We start from the raw sequence: 15,537 nt of genomic DNA, 5'->3' as shown, positions 1-15,537 counted from the left end.
CAACTGGTCGTATAAGTGCGTAAAACCGTGGTGCTCACCCATAGAAAATCCGAACAGCGACGCGTACAAATAGTATGACCACACCGAGTATGGGAGAAACGGCAGCAAGACGGTGTAGAGGCCTCCAAACGTAAGAGACACGTTGTTCACCAAGATCGGATCGATGGATTTGTAACTGGATATCCAACCACAAATTACTCTCCCGAACGTGTTTGTCAGACCGGTCGTAGACACCAGCCACACAGCTATGTTTTTGTCCATACCCATACTGATGGCTTTTTCTATGGATGAAAACAAATTAGTCGATAGTACGTAAAACGTATTTAAGATTGGTCTCCACCAGTGACCAAGTTCGAGAGATGAATAGTCGTGTATTTTAGATACCTGCTACACAGGTTGCGGGGAGCAGCCTATTCAGCGTTAGCAAATCACGAAATATTTATGATAATTATGGTATTTTTAAAGTTTTGTATAAATATAAACTAATATTATTTAATATTATGAATACGACGTAAAAATATAATATAATAGACGGAGCGATTATAAAATTAGGGTATCCTTACGTGTGACAGATATAAGTATTTAATAAGTGTCCGGATTAATAATACATAATACTTTATTCACAGCGCATTTGCTAATGTATACACAAAACATACTTAAATGGATAATGTTTACATTAGATTATTTTTTCATACTAATACATGGCATATATGATAGAGATGGATAATAAATAGGTATGGATTTTATTTTGCTTAGATAAAAATAAAATATATATAAATATATATATACAATTTTTTTGTTATTGTTGAATCCTGTTTTATGAACAATTGTTGTTTCTTTTTTTTTTTGCGGTTCTCGATGCATCTCTTGGATTTATTTTTGTTTAAGCCCCCCCCCCCCTCTACCACAAGTCTGATAGGTAAGCAAATTTGCAATGATTTAAAACAAATAATAACATGACGCGTAGTTACCGCTAATGTACATGAACGGAACGAAAAATCCCAACAGCGTCAAAAAACCACTACACGTCAGCAAGAAGAAAGACGGCGAGGACAGAATGGAAAAATCCAGCATCGTCGTGAGCGTGTGCATAGCCGATTTGTAATAATTCTTCATGTTTTTCCGGAACGAATTGTTTTTCGAACAAGGCTCTTCGTCATTACCCTCTTCGGCGTCGTTCCAGGCTGGTATTCTCGTCACCGACATTGCGTAGTTCAACGAGCTCACCTAAAAGAATGCCTGCAAGAAATAAATAAGTCTACCCTACGGCGCAGGCGTTGCGTGTAATAATTGTGTAATTCTTATTTTGCTACCACTATCTATCTGTGTATATACTTGTGTATAGTTTATTATTATGGTTGATCGATAGATAATAATTATAATATGGTTTTCGATAGACGCATTTCACGAGGTACTTGCGTTACGATATTTCATTATATGTAAAAAAAGTGACGGTGAAAATCGCTCGGCACCTTTGGTAAAAACATACCTGTGACGAATACTGTGGTAGTCTGGACAGACTTCCGCCGAAAAATCGGTCGTCTCTGTCCATCAAATGCGCCGATACAGACGGCCTCCTCAGGCTGACAGCGGATAATTTCTTTTCTGGATGGTCGGGTGACAATCTGTCCTTCAAATACTGATTGTGGGTGTTGAGTGAATGACACGATATACTAATGGGCCGTGGTTCAGGTGTCTGGCGACCCGACAAGTGGTTGTAAATTTCTTCAGCTGTTGGAGCTCCGATTTTGGCGGCGTTGTGTTTACTGTCCAATGACATTTTTCTCTCGTCAATACCGTTTTTCGTTAACAGTGGTTCGTCTTCGGGTATTTTTGGTTCCATCACAACCGGATTAATAGTCGGTACTTCGACTATGGTTGGCTTCAGTGGACGGAAAAGTATACCTGCGGCAGCGCAACTTAATGCAAGCCCTAAAAATAAAACATTACTGAGATTTTCTTAATATTATTATCCATGGACTCTCTTATGTTGAACGATAGGCATATTTTTTATCTTTTATGTTACATAAAAACTTTATAATACGTTTGATAAATTTAAAAAAAATAATGATTTTTTTTTTTTATTATGGGAAATTGAATTTTTACTTAGAAGCGTTAACGGGTTTTGGACAAGACATGTTTGAAGAAATATATTATCAATTCGCTTCTATATAGCAACACTTGATGATATTTCATCGATCGTGAAAGTATAATATCTATACTACTTAATATTTAAAAAACAAGTTTATAGAATTAATGATAAACAGTTATAACTTATAACTAAACATACTTATAAACATTAAGTATTTTTTATTTAAAAAAATGATGTACCTGCTTGGACCATAATGGTAACTCGCCAACCATAATTTTCTACCAAAAGTGCATTTAACGGCGCAAGTACAAACGTTCCTATTCCAGATCCGCATACAGCTATACCTGTTGCAAGTGCTCTCCACTTGTCGAAATAAAATCCTGGTATTAATACTGCAGATACATATACCATACTAAATCCTATACCTGTAATAATGATAGAAGATTATGCGTTTAATTTTTGTAGCTGCATATTTAGAAAAAAAAAAAAAAATGAAATAATGTTTGTCTAAAACTATTTATTTTTGTAAACATGCGAGAATTAGTAATAGTTTGAAACCATAAAATATGTATTCAATCGACAATTCGTTGAAAGTTTTATTTTGTACTTGACCTAATGAACATCGAAACCTCAAGCTATAATAATAAAATAACCGTATCACGTTTAATAAATTATTATCAAACAACGTGATTATAATCTAGAACAAATAAGTAAAATCTATTGGCATGTTTTCAATAGTTTGAATACGTCGTCTAAATGTCAATGAGTTTTTTATTCGAATGCCTTAGGTTGTTTGATAACAAAATATATGCTTATTATATCATTGAAATGATATTCTCAATTGACCCTTATAAAATATAAATTGAGAAACCCGTTTACATGTACCTTAAACGATATTGTAATTTTTAAGCTACTTAATTATTAAATGTATTAAGTTGTTTCTACACAATTCCTCACAGAAATTTTAGACAATGTAATAAATTAAATACAATTATTAATGTTTAAATAGTGTACAAAAAACAGTGTTGGATGTAAACAAATAATTAAGACTTACCTCCAATAAAGCCATAGCAGAGCATCAGTTGGTACAACGATTTTACGTAAGCGGCAGAAATGAACGCAATACAAGAAATTACACTTCCAATTATTGTGACTGATCGGAAATCCACACTATTCAGAAGAGCACTAACAAACGGACCTTTAATGGGAATATTTTAAAAATAATTTACGTAAAATAGGCATGTATAAAAAATACAGTGATATAATATTATTTCGAATATAGTAAAGTAAAATTTGAATAAATTAAAATATAATTTTACCGGCAATCAAGTAAAATCCGTTTAACAATGATCCAACTATTGTGATTTTTGATTCTGGCTCGTGGAATGTGTTCACCATGTCATTTATGAGCATGCCAAAGGAGTAAATTATTCCATCTACGACAACATTACAGTAAAACGCAGCGAAAACTACTACCCATCCCCAGCCGCTGTCAGGAGCGACTACAATCGCCAACGATCCTCCAGCTCCTTTTTTCATCTGAAAATACATAATATAATAATAGTAATAACGGTAATCCATACTTTGTTTCATTATAAATAGTTTCAATAAACAAATATCAAAATATTTTTTTATTTAACGGACGAAAACTCTTTAAGTAGATAAGTACTACCTATAATGATATACTTATTTAACACTTAATACAATATTAATTATGTTTTTTTTTAGACGATTAGAATATTTTTCTTGAAAACAACAGCAATAGAAAAACAAACAATTGCTCAATAGTTTACTTTTAGTCTAACTGACAAAATAATAATTATAATAGTGAAATCCAGATTTGTTAAACAGCTAATCTCGTGGGTGTCGACATCATTGTGCGGTTCTTGAGATTTTATAATGAATAATACATTAAAAAATTAAACGTTTGCGGAGATATAAATAGGCTACTGCATAAAATATGTAGGTATTACAATGAGTAATATAATAAGTATCATGATTTTGTGTTGCGTTAATAACGTTTATAATAGTAATACGCGCATTAACAGATTAATAATAATATTATGCAGCATTCAATCAATTTTTATATTTATTCAAATTATTTAGAGGCATACATATTTAAATATACATCTATATTATACATAGTATTTGTTTTTTGAAATCTCCGCGCATAACTACTTTAAGTATTGTATCATAACAGTTATTTATTTACATATTTAAAAACTGTATAATTCATAAAATGTAAACTCATAGTGATATTCATGATATACCTAGGCTCATTTTGAAGTGATTTATTACTCACACAGCGTACTCATTAAAGTGATTTTAATTTATATACCTCTGCAGTGGATTGTTAGTCTTAAAACGATGATGCGTGAAGTGAACCATATTTGTTTGTTGTTAATTTACTTGTAAAACGTATTATGGCACTTGTGCAATGATTGTATGACATTAAAATAATATAAGTATATTGATGACGGTAAGGAAAAATATTTCTGGAGTAGGAGTTATATATGTAGTAAATAATGTGTGTATATATGTATAATATAGCATATTAGCTTATAATAGTATGTTTATGTTAATACGCAGAGCGGAAGTTTTCTGCATCATAGTAAAATAATTGCACAGTTTTGTTGGATATAGAATTTTCAGTACTACATAACTGTAGTGTAAATATGATTAAATTATTATTATTATTTAACGTACCTATTATATGATAGTTTGACAATCTGATAAACCTTATCACAAATAAATATTGTATAATATTGCTTACTAATTTTATATGCGATTTTTATAATTTATGTACAAAATGGTTTTTTATTCGTGTAAAGTATAATGAATCATTAATTAAAATCAAAATCATAGGCACTTACAAGTTACATCAGATAAACAATTAAATCAAGTCTGCTGTACAACTATACTTTTATCGTATTGTAATAATAAATTCGTTGTCCGTTCGACGTCTACAGTTGACTATTAATGTACTCAGCTTTTTAAAACATTCAGAATTTGTGTTCAGGTTAAACGTCAGGTTACATTTTACCTACCTATAAGTTGAACTATTTTTGAAAAATATGTTCTTTTAATAAGGATAATGATGTTCTTAGCCAATAACAAGTCATATAATTGTTTGTACCTTTATAGACTTACTAAAATATTTTTTGTATAAATAATACCCTTTTTTACATCGATTTTGATTATAAATAGTTTGATATCGAAAGTCAAATAGCGTTAATTCTGACGAAACCTAACCGGAGACGCGAGACGTATGTTAAAAATAATCAAGTGTTCAAATTACCGAAGGCATAACAATTTATTGTTTGTGTATAAAACGGTAATTACTAATTGCTCAATACACGCATGCACATCAATTCATCATAATATTCATAAGTGTTACCGTCTTAATTAGCTAAGACGTAGTACATATTTGAAATAATAATAATTATTAAATCAACCACGATAATGAAAAAAACAACGGCGCGTTACATAAATTCCATAATATATCAAGTATAATAATATATAATAGTAATTATTGTTAAATTATAAATACTGCATTTATTATTGTGTGCCGGATAATTGGGTTAAAATTACTAAGTATTAACGACTTGTTCCGGACGGACGTCTTTTACTCATTTATATTTTTTTAACCCTAACTTAATGGGTGGCAAGTACGTGCAAGTTTTTTTTTACACTCTACACCTATATAAAGCCGATAATAATATTCATCAAATCAATATAATTAATTGTTGTATTATATTATGCCAACAACATTTCAATATTTCATGTGTAAATTAGACATGACGTATTAGACAGTGTAATTCGACGGCTGATGGATAATAACACGAGTATATTATTAAAAGTTAAGTCTGACACGCGCGCGTGGAAAATACAATTATGATTATAAATTATAATTATATTATTAAAAATAGTAAGCATGTTTATCGTTTTGAGATGTTGTAGTCAAATTCGTGTATATAATTGTCACAACTAAGCTTTTTATTATTCGATAATTATATAATATGTTTTATGTACGATAAATTGCAGGCAGGCGACACTTCTGGGTCGGTCGCATGGCGAAAAAGTGAAATGGACAGTCTAATATAGAATAATATATTATTATAAAACGAGACTAGATTTCAAGGGTACGGGCAAAATAATCAATAATGTATTGTGTTACAATAATGATCTAAGCGCACGCACGCATTAAACACTATTATACTACTCAATTGAACCGCATATATATCGAGGACCATCAATTAATATTTTTAGAGGACCACTTTAGGAATTCGGAAAGTTTTCGGGGCTAACAAAATGTAATGCTTACGCGTTCATCCAAAAACGGCAAAAGAAAATTCAAAAAATAAAATAAAAACTGATAAAAACCGTACTTAAATCTTAATTCCCCGTAAAAAATGATTATTTCAAAAACATGTTTCTTGTCTGCGGACCAGATAAAATTCGTGCACGGGCCGCTTTTGGTGACCCCTGAATCTTGATTATTATTCCGCAGCGATCATTGATTAAAGTGGAGACCTCTGTTTACAGACCATGTCACGTGTCAATAAAACAAACAACAACAAAAAAAAAAAAAAATGCTGACAATAAACTCGTATTTGTTACAAATGTTACAAGTACATATATTTGTTGGTATATTAATGAGAACATTTTATTGTATGTACAATACATTTTCGATTGCCAACAACTGAAAAACTCGACTCCATAATTATTGAAAAAAAAGTATCACTTCGAAATTTTTCGATATAATATTTGACTACATTTAATTTGTTTTCCCTAAATTTTTATAAGAAATAAAAATTAAAGGTAAGTACTTTACTGTCTAAATATGATGTTCTGTATTATTATTTCTACACGCTTACTTGCACTTACGTTCAATACCAACGTTATAACAGGTTTTTGAAAAAATCAGAAAACACTAAAAGTGTTACGACAAACTGTTGAACAGAGATATTATTATATAGTTAATAATATTAGACCTATAGTTCTCTACTGAAATCCACCGTTCTTATTATAATTTAATAGTTTATTATACCTTGTTTAGCTGCAAGCTGCAATTCAGCTTGCAGTCAGAGTATTTAATAAAAAAACTGACTATGGTCATGAACATGCAATTTGAAAACATATTTCCTCGGGTTTTTTTTTTTTTACTTATAAAACAGTATTGGGTTAAAAATATTCAATATGGAAAAAAATATTTGAAAATATCAATTAATATATTGCATACACGTACAATTTATCAAATAATAAGGTTTTTGTGACAGTTTAAAAATATAACGCACCTAATATATTATTATGGATACTTGTAATAAATTACGAGAATCTTTTTAAGGTTTAAAATAATTTATTACAACAAAAGTCTTTTGAAACGTATAGTAAATATTTTACTTTACGCAAATAATATTGTACATATACCCATGTGTATATGATTTGGGCGCGCCTAAATTATATGTAATAATAAGCATTGCAAAATAAATTAAACCATTTTTAGGAAGTAACAATATAATTTATAAGCGATAAAATGTTCAAAATAGTTAAAAATTAAGATATTTCTTTACAAAATGTATACATTGATATAGTTATTATATTGAGTAATTAAGTAATATTAAATAAAATTTTATTTTCATAGTAAAATTTAAAAAGATAAGAATAAATAATTTAATAAATGGAGAGTGATATTAAAATTACTTCTAAGCAATTGAAAATCGGTAATATTTCTACGATAATATAATAAAATGATAATAATTTTACTACAATAAAATACTTAATTATATGTGCCTAAATACATACTTTATGTATTATTCATAAAAATTATTTCATATACTAGAACTTCGAGAAATAATTAGCTATCTAGACTACATATTATTACAGACAAAAATTATATCTTGATAAAACGGAAAAAAATTTGAATTTGAATTTCTAGGTATTGTAATTATTATTTATCGTCAATCGAATCGTTAAATAAATAATTTGATTTACGATTTTAAAAATGAATAGTGTATTGGAGTGTATTATCTACAATTATACTGTTAAGAGCTTAAATCGTGTAGATTAAAATGCAATAAAATTCGAAACTTCACTCGAAAAACTTGTCTAGACTTGTTGTTTAAAATATCATAATATGGTTAACAATAATAGATTGCTGTTCTATTTTACTCTGATTTCGGACGGTCTGTTCAAGAAAAAAAAAATACAAAGCAGTAAAATAATATACATTTATAAACATTTGTAATAATGCACGTGATGTGATAAGGTACGTCGGCACTCGGCTGTTATATTAAATTATGTTAACCCTAAACTGCAGAACTCAATACATCCGTGTACATATAAAATCTATAAAGCCTTCCGTTAACCTTTGTCCCCAATAATAATAATAATAAAAAAAATCGTATATTTTAGACATATGATCGGGTCTGTTGCCGACCGGTTTGTAAACATTCTGACGCACACTTGTTTAACATAACACAATATTTAATAATCTATAATCATTTTAATAGGACAATTATATAGATACCTATATTATACTAATACCTATTTAATTAAACACTGGTAAATTCGCAAGCAGTTATAATATTACAAATGTACACAGTAAACAAAAAACAAGTACGTGGACTCATATCTAATAAACACGGACGTATAATCAGTAATATACAGAGTGATTTACCAAGTATGCTCATCCCTTCTTTTCTTCAATATTACAATTATTCAGAATCTGATTTTTGGAATTTTTGAGTATACTTGGAAATCATTTTTTTTAATTCTTGAGAAATGTTGTTCTCCAAATAAAGATAACGTGCTGTGGTGGTACAAATTTATATTTTTCAGACGATAACCCTCTAATTTACTAATAATTGTATCACAAGTTACCACAAAACACTTCTTAAGTAGTCTAAAAATATCTTGAGAATTTGAAAATATGGTTTTTAAGTATATTTAAATATTCCAAAAATCTTAATTTGAATAAATACACTTTTATAGGTAAAATATTGGGGTAAACATATTTGGTGAATCACTATATAAAATGTATAAATAGTATTATGTACATAATAATGTTGAGTACATGAAAACGCCGATGTTTGCGAAAAGTACAAGTCATTCGAGATTATAATTACAGTCGTTTGACATTTGACTGTTGTACCCTGGCAGTATTAAGTACATACTTTTTGCCTTGTTTAAAACCGCAATAGAACAGCAATATGCATCGTGTGGAGTATAATAATATGTAGAATATGAGACCCATAGAGTGTACGAGTAGATAATATGAATTAAATTAACGAATAATTAAGAGTACTTGAAAATAAAATTATCTACATGATAAATGTTATTTCTTAAATGGAAAATGACGGAAAGTTCGTTGTTATTATAGTACTATGTTTTTTGATTGATATCGTAAGGTTTAAAATATTATTGCCTAATAACTAACTATATTAACTATATTATATACTACGAGTATTAATGATTTTGAAGTTATTGTAAAAAACATTTTAAAAACTTTATAGACGAAATATAGCTAGAGATCGTTATCGTTTTAAATTTAAAAGCAATGATTAATACATACATTAAGAATATAGTTCTATGTGTACAAAAGGTGATTAACATTATGTTTTAATTTAAGGCATAATATCTAAAAATAAAACCTTGTTAAAAAAATAAATACAATATCATGATCTCAATTCATGAAATTCATAAATTTAACTATGATTATATGTAAAAAAAAAAAAAAAAAAATACGTTCACAGAGCCGTTTAAGTAATTATGTTTTATGTATAATATAAAATCTAGTTATCTAAATATCTTCAAAACTAAAATTTACAATTTTATAAAATATAAGCAATGTACATTTTAACATTTAATAAGATCGAGTCATCAATTCCTGTAAAATATTTCAGTTAAAAAACGGTTTTAATGTCAAGTCTCTAAAAGTATATTAGAAGTATATTTTATTAATCTCCACAAATCAAACCAAAATTTTTTTTTAATCAATTTAATTTAAGTCATTCTCCAAACATTATAAATATTACATCAATACAATTTACAGGCATATTATAAAACACGAAACATTTTTCGATTTTTTTCAATTCGCTCAGATCGTAAAGCATGAGAGTATAATAGTGTATCTGTTTTCAGGTACTATTTAATAATAATATCAGAAAAATATCAGAAAAAAATGAAAAATTCGATACGAATAATTTTGTGGACAAGATAAAAAAAACATACTTTATTTGTAATAGGTTTCGCAGGTATATTTTAAAGCATATCACGAAAATCACTAATGCATGCGGATGGTTAATTGTTAGCCAGAAATAATTGTTACACTTTTTAGTAGTTATAATTATTAATTACAATAATAATATCGAAAAATAGTTTATATCCTAATATATTATTATTATACTATTTAAATCGTAAACAATTTAAACGTGTATTTTAACGATTATAATACGTTAATAAAAATTCACCCAAGAAATATATTGTCGTACACGATAAATTAACTTTGAACGGTTTCCTGCAGTACACTTTATCGACAGTTTATGTCATACACGCATCAAATCTTATAATAATAACATTGCCGCGGCATAACCAAACTGTTTAATATAACACAATGTAAATGAACATGGAAATAAATCTTTGTAGGCGTAGACGTGTTGCACAATACTATACACATCATATACATTTATTAGATCTGTCGAACACACGTCTGCATTATATATTAAATTAAAATCGTAATAATAATAATAACAATAATGACGGACGTCTGGATAGCTATCGTCCATACAGCATAATATATTATAATACCATTATAATAGGTAATATCATTGATTATATAAACAAGTTTTTATAATCAATGATAATATGCACTATTTTATTGTGCCTGCACGTCCACCTTTATTTTTACCTGTTTGAACGGGGAAAAAAAATATCAAGGAATTTACAAAACATTAAGTACTAAAGTAAAAAATAAAAATATAATATTAAATAGGTATAGGTAGGTAGGTACATTATTGTGACAAGATTGTTTGAGTTAAAACGTTGCATCACGAGACCCCTGTTTAGTTGTATGCACACGTGCATTGTAAACCTATTTAGCATAATATTTTAAAAAATAATACAACACAATCGTGGGTATTATATTTAAATACTTTGTAAGTACCTAAACCTGCAAAAATAATTACGATTTACATAGATACTATTATTATTGGCTATATATTCATATATATATATAATATTGGAGTGGTCGCGGCGATGTGTATTCAATATTCATGTAACACAGGTAGGTAGATAATAACTACGTACTAAGCTATTCAAACTATTTCTCAACACAAATCCGAAACAATGAGTTTAATGCGATTTAATCGTAAATAAAAGAAGAGTGGACCTATACTTTGGTTATTTATTAATGGTTGATGATTTGTATGTTATTATGTTTCAAATTTAAATCATATAATATAATCCCAATTCTTGACCGTTCTTTACAATATTTATAAAATTTATAAATAACTACTGCCTACCTTTGTAAAATGTATCGAAAGAAATGTAATATTTGTTTCCAGTTTTTGTTTACTTAAGTATATAATGTACAAATTATAATTACAATTCACAAACAGTGATAAATCACATTTTTAATTCCTGTATAATGTGAAATAATTATAATATTCATCATCAAAAACTATAGCGTATTAGTCATAAAAAAATTTCATTGTTTTATTTTCAATCGAAAAACATTGAGCGTCATTAGTTTATGATAAATTAAATTATTGTTAACATACGAATGTACATATTATAGTACTTAATTTACGTGTTATAAATGTTTTATTGTCTCCGGTTAAGTTTATTTGAATAACTTAGACTATATTAATCGAATTAATCATAACGTGTGTTACACATTTATAAATAACGTATACTATATGCACCATATTATAGCTGTATGAATATTCATGAAATTATTTTGGTTTGTATGGTGAACGTGAAAAAATGATTAACGTTATAATATAATAATATATAATATGATATTATAATAATACAATATACTTAGCTAATGAAAAATAATGTCTCAAAAATATTACTAGTAATAATTATTATATTACCTCTAATTGCTTAGAACGAACTGGTCGAGAGTCTTGTGAAGCACACGAGCTACCTCATTCGCAGTCGAGCTAACTGGTTACCATAACACTAACGAGACTGCTTAGCGTATGTCCGTAGTCAATATCAGTGTTGATAATTTACTGTTCAAGATTGCTGTTAGCGCCTCTGTGGGAGACGTTTAATAGTTTTAACCATGGTTTTAGATTTTTTTATTTTTTCTTACTAGAAATTTAAAAATAATTACATGCAATAATTACATCGCGATACATTTATACTACATAATGATTGATATAATACATAATATTAATTAATTTCTTGTGACCTCATATACTTTCAATATTATGCCAATAATTAATTGATTTTTTTCGGCAAGTATTGAACCTTGGAACGTGAAAACTATCAATGAATATAAACAATCATATAGGTATACTATACATATAATACAATATTTAACGACAATTAATTCAGTGTATAGATTGTAACATAATCATTACACATTTTTATATGCATGTATTTATTTAACAATTGACTTATCTAAGAAAAAAAAAGATGGATGTTTGAAGTATATTAACTTATAAATAAATATATAAATAAAACCAATAAAATTTTTTTGCTACTAATATATATATTTTTTTTTAAGGCAATATAATAGAAATATTTTATTGTGAAACAAGTGTTTACATGTTTGGAGTTTCAACAAAGTTAGTTTTTCAATTACTTGTTAGAAGACATTCATGGAATTTATATAGAATTAGCAAAATTGTATTAGGCACTATAATTAAAACGAGTAAATGGCATTTCTTCACAAGTTATATTAAAAACCAATGATATTCGTCCGATTTAAATAGTTACAATCATAATTTCATATTATAATTGATAAACTGCATTTAAATTCAAGTCTGCAGACATTAAGTATAATAAAAATATTACACCCATTTCATTATAAGATTTATAAATCAAAAATTATATCATAAAAATTCAAAATAAATTAATAGAGCCCATTTACATCAAGTTAAGAAAATATAAATGTTGTTAGTATACCAATACGTTAAAGTTGGTTTAAGTTTGATAATTATTACACTTATATTTATCTTTTAATTATTATTGAAAATCTAATGTATGTTTCTTTTAAAATTAAATCTTAATTGGAACTTGGAACCGGAAATGGATAGTTCATAATATACAAGGTAATCCATTTAAATGTAAAAACTTATTATTTTAAAAGTTATATCTAACTTTTATCATGCGATTTTATGTTATTGAAAAATAACATATTTTTTTTTATAATGTTTTAATTACAAATAATAAATAATAATAAAATAAATAAAAATTATGAGTTTTGAAGTTTTTTATTTGTTTGAATGACACTGTATATATTTTATTTTGCATTCCAAAACAAAATATTTTTTAGAGTAAGTGTTTAATGCACAAAAAGAAAATTTTGAATGACCAATTAATTAGTGACAAGTATTTAAAGTTTTGATTAGCGAAGAGAGTGACACGAAAATACCCATCTCGTAAAATATTAGTCCTCTATTTTTTGAATTTAATGCAATTTAATAATAGCAACTAATTAAATTCTCTTTCAAAATTCAATTTTTGTGTATCGAAGTACTTAATCTTAAATCTGCTTAGGCATATGAAATTAAAAATGTTGTTAATCATTCTTAAAAATAACAATATTGTTTTGCTATTACAGAAAGTTCAAAAAGTTTTTGAAATAACGAGAGAATGCATGTAAATGGATCACCTTGTATATTTACATATTATATTATAAAGGAATATTGACTTTCAATTCCCGAAGTATACATATTTATCAATATAGACGTTAATAAAACAGCTATTACTTAAGTTAACGATGAAAAATAAGTAAGATTTTCGGAAAAAATTCATTTTTATATCCTAATTTATTATTTCTTATTTCATTTTATCTCAACTGAATTCAATTAAAAGTATTATTCATCTAGCTCACAGTTAGATATATAATATGTCTATAGATTATTAGTTTGCCATAATAATTGCTAATCAATCGAGTTTTTATGTTATAAAATAACTATGGAATACAAAGTCATTATTACTTTTACTAACGGATTAATAAATAAATATGTATGTATAAAATGAAAATGCACAAAACAACATGTTGCTAAGGTCAGGTTAAGTTAACAAAAACATTCACATTAATTGTGCCGTCTTTAATAACATAGATTAGGTATTGTATAAAAATAATTTCTTCGAGCATTATTTAGTCGATAATTAAATAAATTAAAATATTATGACTTACTACTACAGATGAGTAAGTAATATAACTATTTAAGTATAATACAAATGGCTGTATCTACTCTTATATTATATAGTTTAATAATGATTAACAACATTATGTTAATAAATTATATTATAACTGTCAGTATGTTAACTATTTACTGCTAAATAAATATTATATATTTTATGTGATTAATTAATAATGTACTAAAATTTATAGTATTAAAATTTAAAAAAATAGTAAACACTATATGTTTTTTTTTTACCTGCTACATGATTCATATTTTTTGCGATTGTTTATATGATATAAATACAAATGTATATCAAAAATCCCGAAAATTATACTATTTTTGAATTATGTAATTTAAATAATACAATTGGTACTGCTACGTACATAATAATAATAATAAATTTTTAGGATGTGCACTGCTGGAACAAGCTCAGAAATCAATTAAACATTCGCAAACACATCGTAAGTGTCTAATTTAAAAATAGATATATCAAATGGCATGACCTAATGACTCAATCATTTGGGATATCATTTACGAGCAGTAACGAGAGTCTGATCGAATTGTTTTGTCGATTTGATGTAGATTTCATTCACCTCAGTTCTTAATCACATGTTATATTGTTCTTTATTGTCTTAGGCCAGTGAACGGAACGACACGTTATTATCTATAATATTATAGTTATATGTTGTCTACTCGTGATATCAGAAAAAAAAACATTCGTGGTTTGACTAAAAAATAACTAGTAAAAACCGATTCGTTTAAATTATTACGTAATAAAGAAAAATTAAAATGCATTAAGATAAATCGGGATCCATATCGATGTACATAATATTATAATTGTTTATTTTGAACAGTGCGAATCATACAAGATACTTTCAGATTTTTTCATAAGTTTAAGGTTGGTACCAACAAAATATTACAAGTGTGAAACAAAAAAATACAATTATTGTTTATATATATATATCTGTATATTTAATGATTTTTTAGACACGTTAATGTCCTCTATGGTCTGTACACGTGTGTGGTATATTAATTTTACGAGCAACCAATTTGAAATCGTAAAACAGAGTGATTATA

The 15,537-nt window shown here is 27.2% G+C and overlaps 1 protein-coding gene across 2 annotated transcripts in view; it reads right to left on the bottom strand.

Moving 5' to 3' along the window:
- LOC112597991 (monocarboxylate transporter 12-B-like) overlaps positions 1 to 15,537 on the bottom strand; it is a 28,361-nt gene that overhangs the window by 5,699 nt on the left and 7,125 nt on the right. The window contains exons 1-7 of one of the 2 annotated variants that reach the window (XM_025344396.1): positions 12,190 to 12,360; positions 3,412 to 3,631; positions 3,147 to 3,290; positions 2,332 to 2,517; positions 1,490 to 1,932; positions 972 to 1,227; positions 39 to 281 (exon numbers count right to left, since the gene is read on the bottom strand). In XM_025344396.1, coding sequence (XP_025200181.1) covers positions 39 to 281; positions 972 to 1,227; positions 1,490 to 1,932; positions 2,332 to 2,517; positions 3,147 to 3,290; positions 3,412 to 3,631 — 1,492 coding nt within the window. In that variant the 5' untranslated portion in view covers positions 12,190 to 12,360. Of the gene's footprint in view, positions 1 to 38; positions 282 to 971; positions 1,228 to 1,489; positions 1,933 to 2,331; positions 2,518 to 3,146; positions 3,291 to 3,411; positions 3,632 to 12,189; positions 12,361 to 15,537 lie in introns of those variants that run through there. The other variant, XM_025344319.1, reaches the window with a different exon arrangement.

The sequence above is a fragment of the Melanaphis sacchari genome, unplaced genomic scaffold, assembly GCF_002803265.2.
Source record: "Melanaphis sacchari strain LSU unplaced genomic scaffold, SCAv2.0 Contig0_pilon_pilon, whole genome shotgun sequence".
Lineage (NCBI taxonomy): Eukaryota > Metazoa > Arthropoda > Insecta > Hemiptera > Aphididae > Melanaphis > Melanaphis sacchari.
The sequence above is the reverse complement of the archived record's forward strand: the minus strand, read 5'-3'. Positions and strand labels throughout refer to the sequence as shown.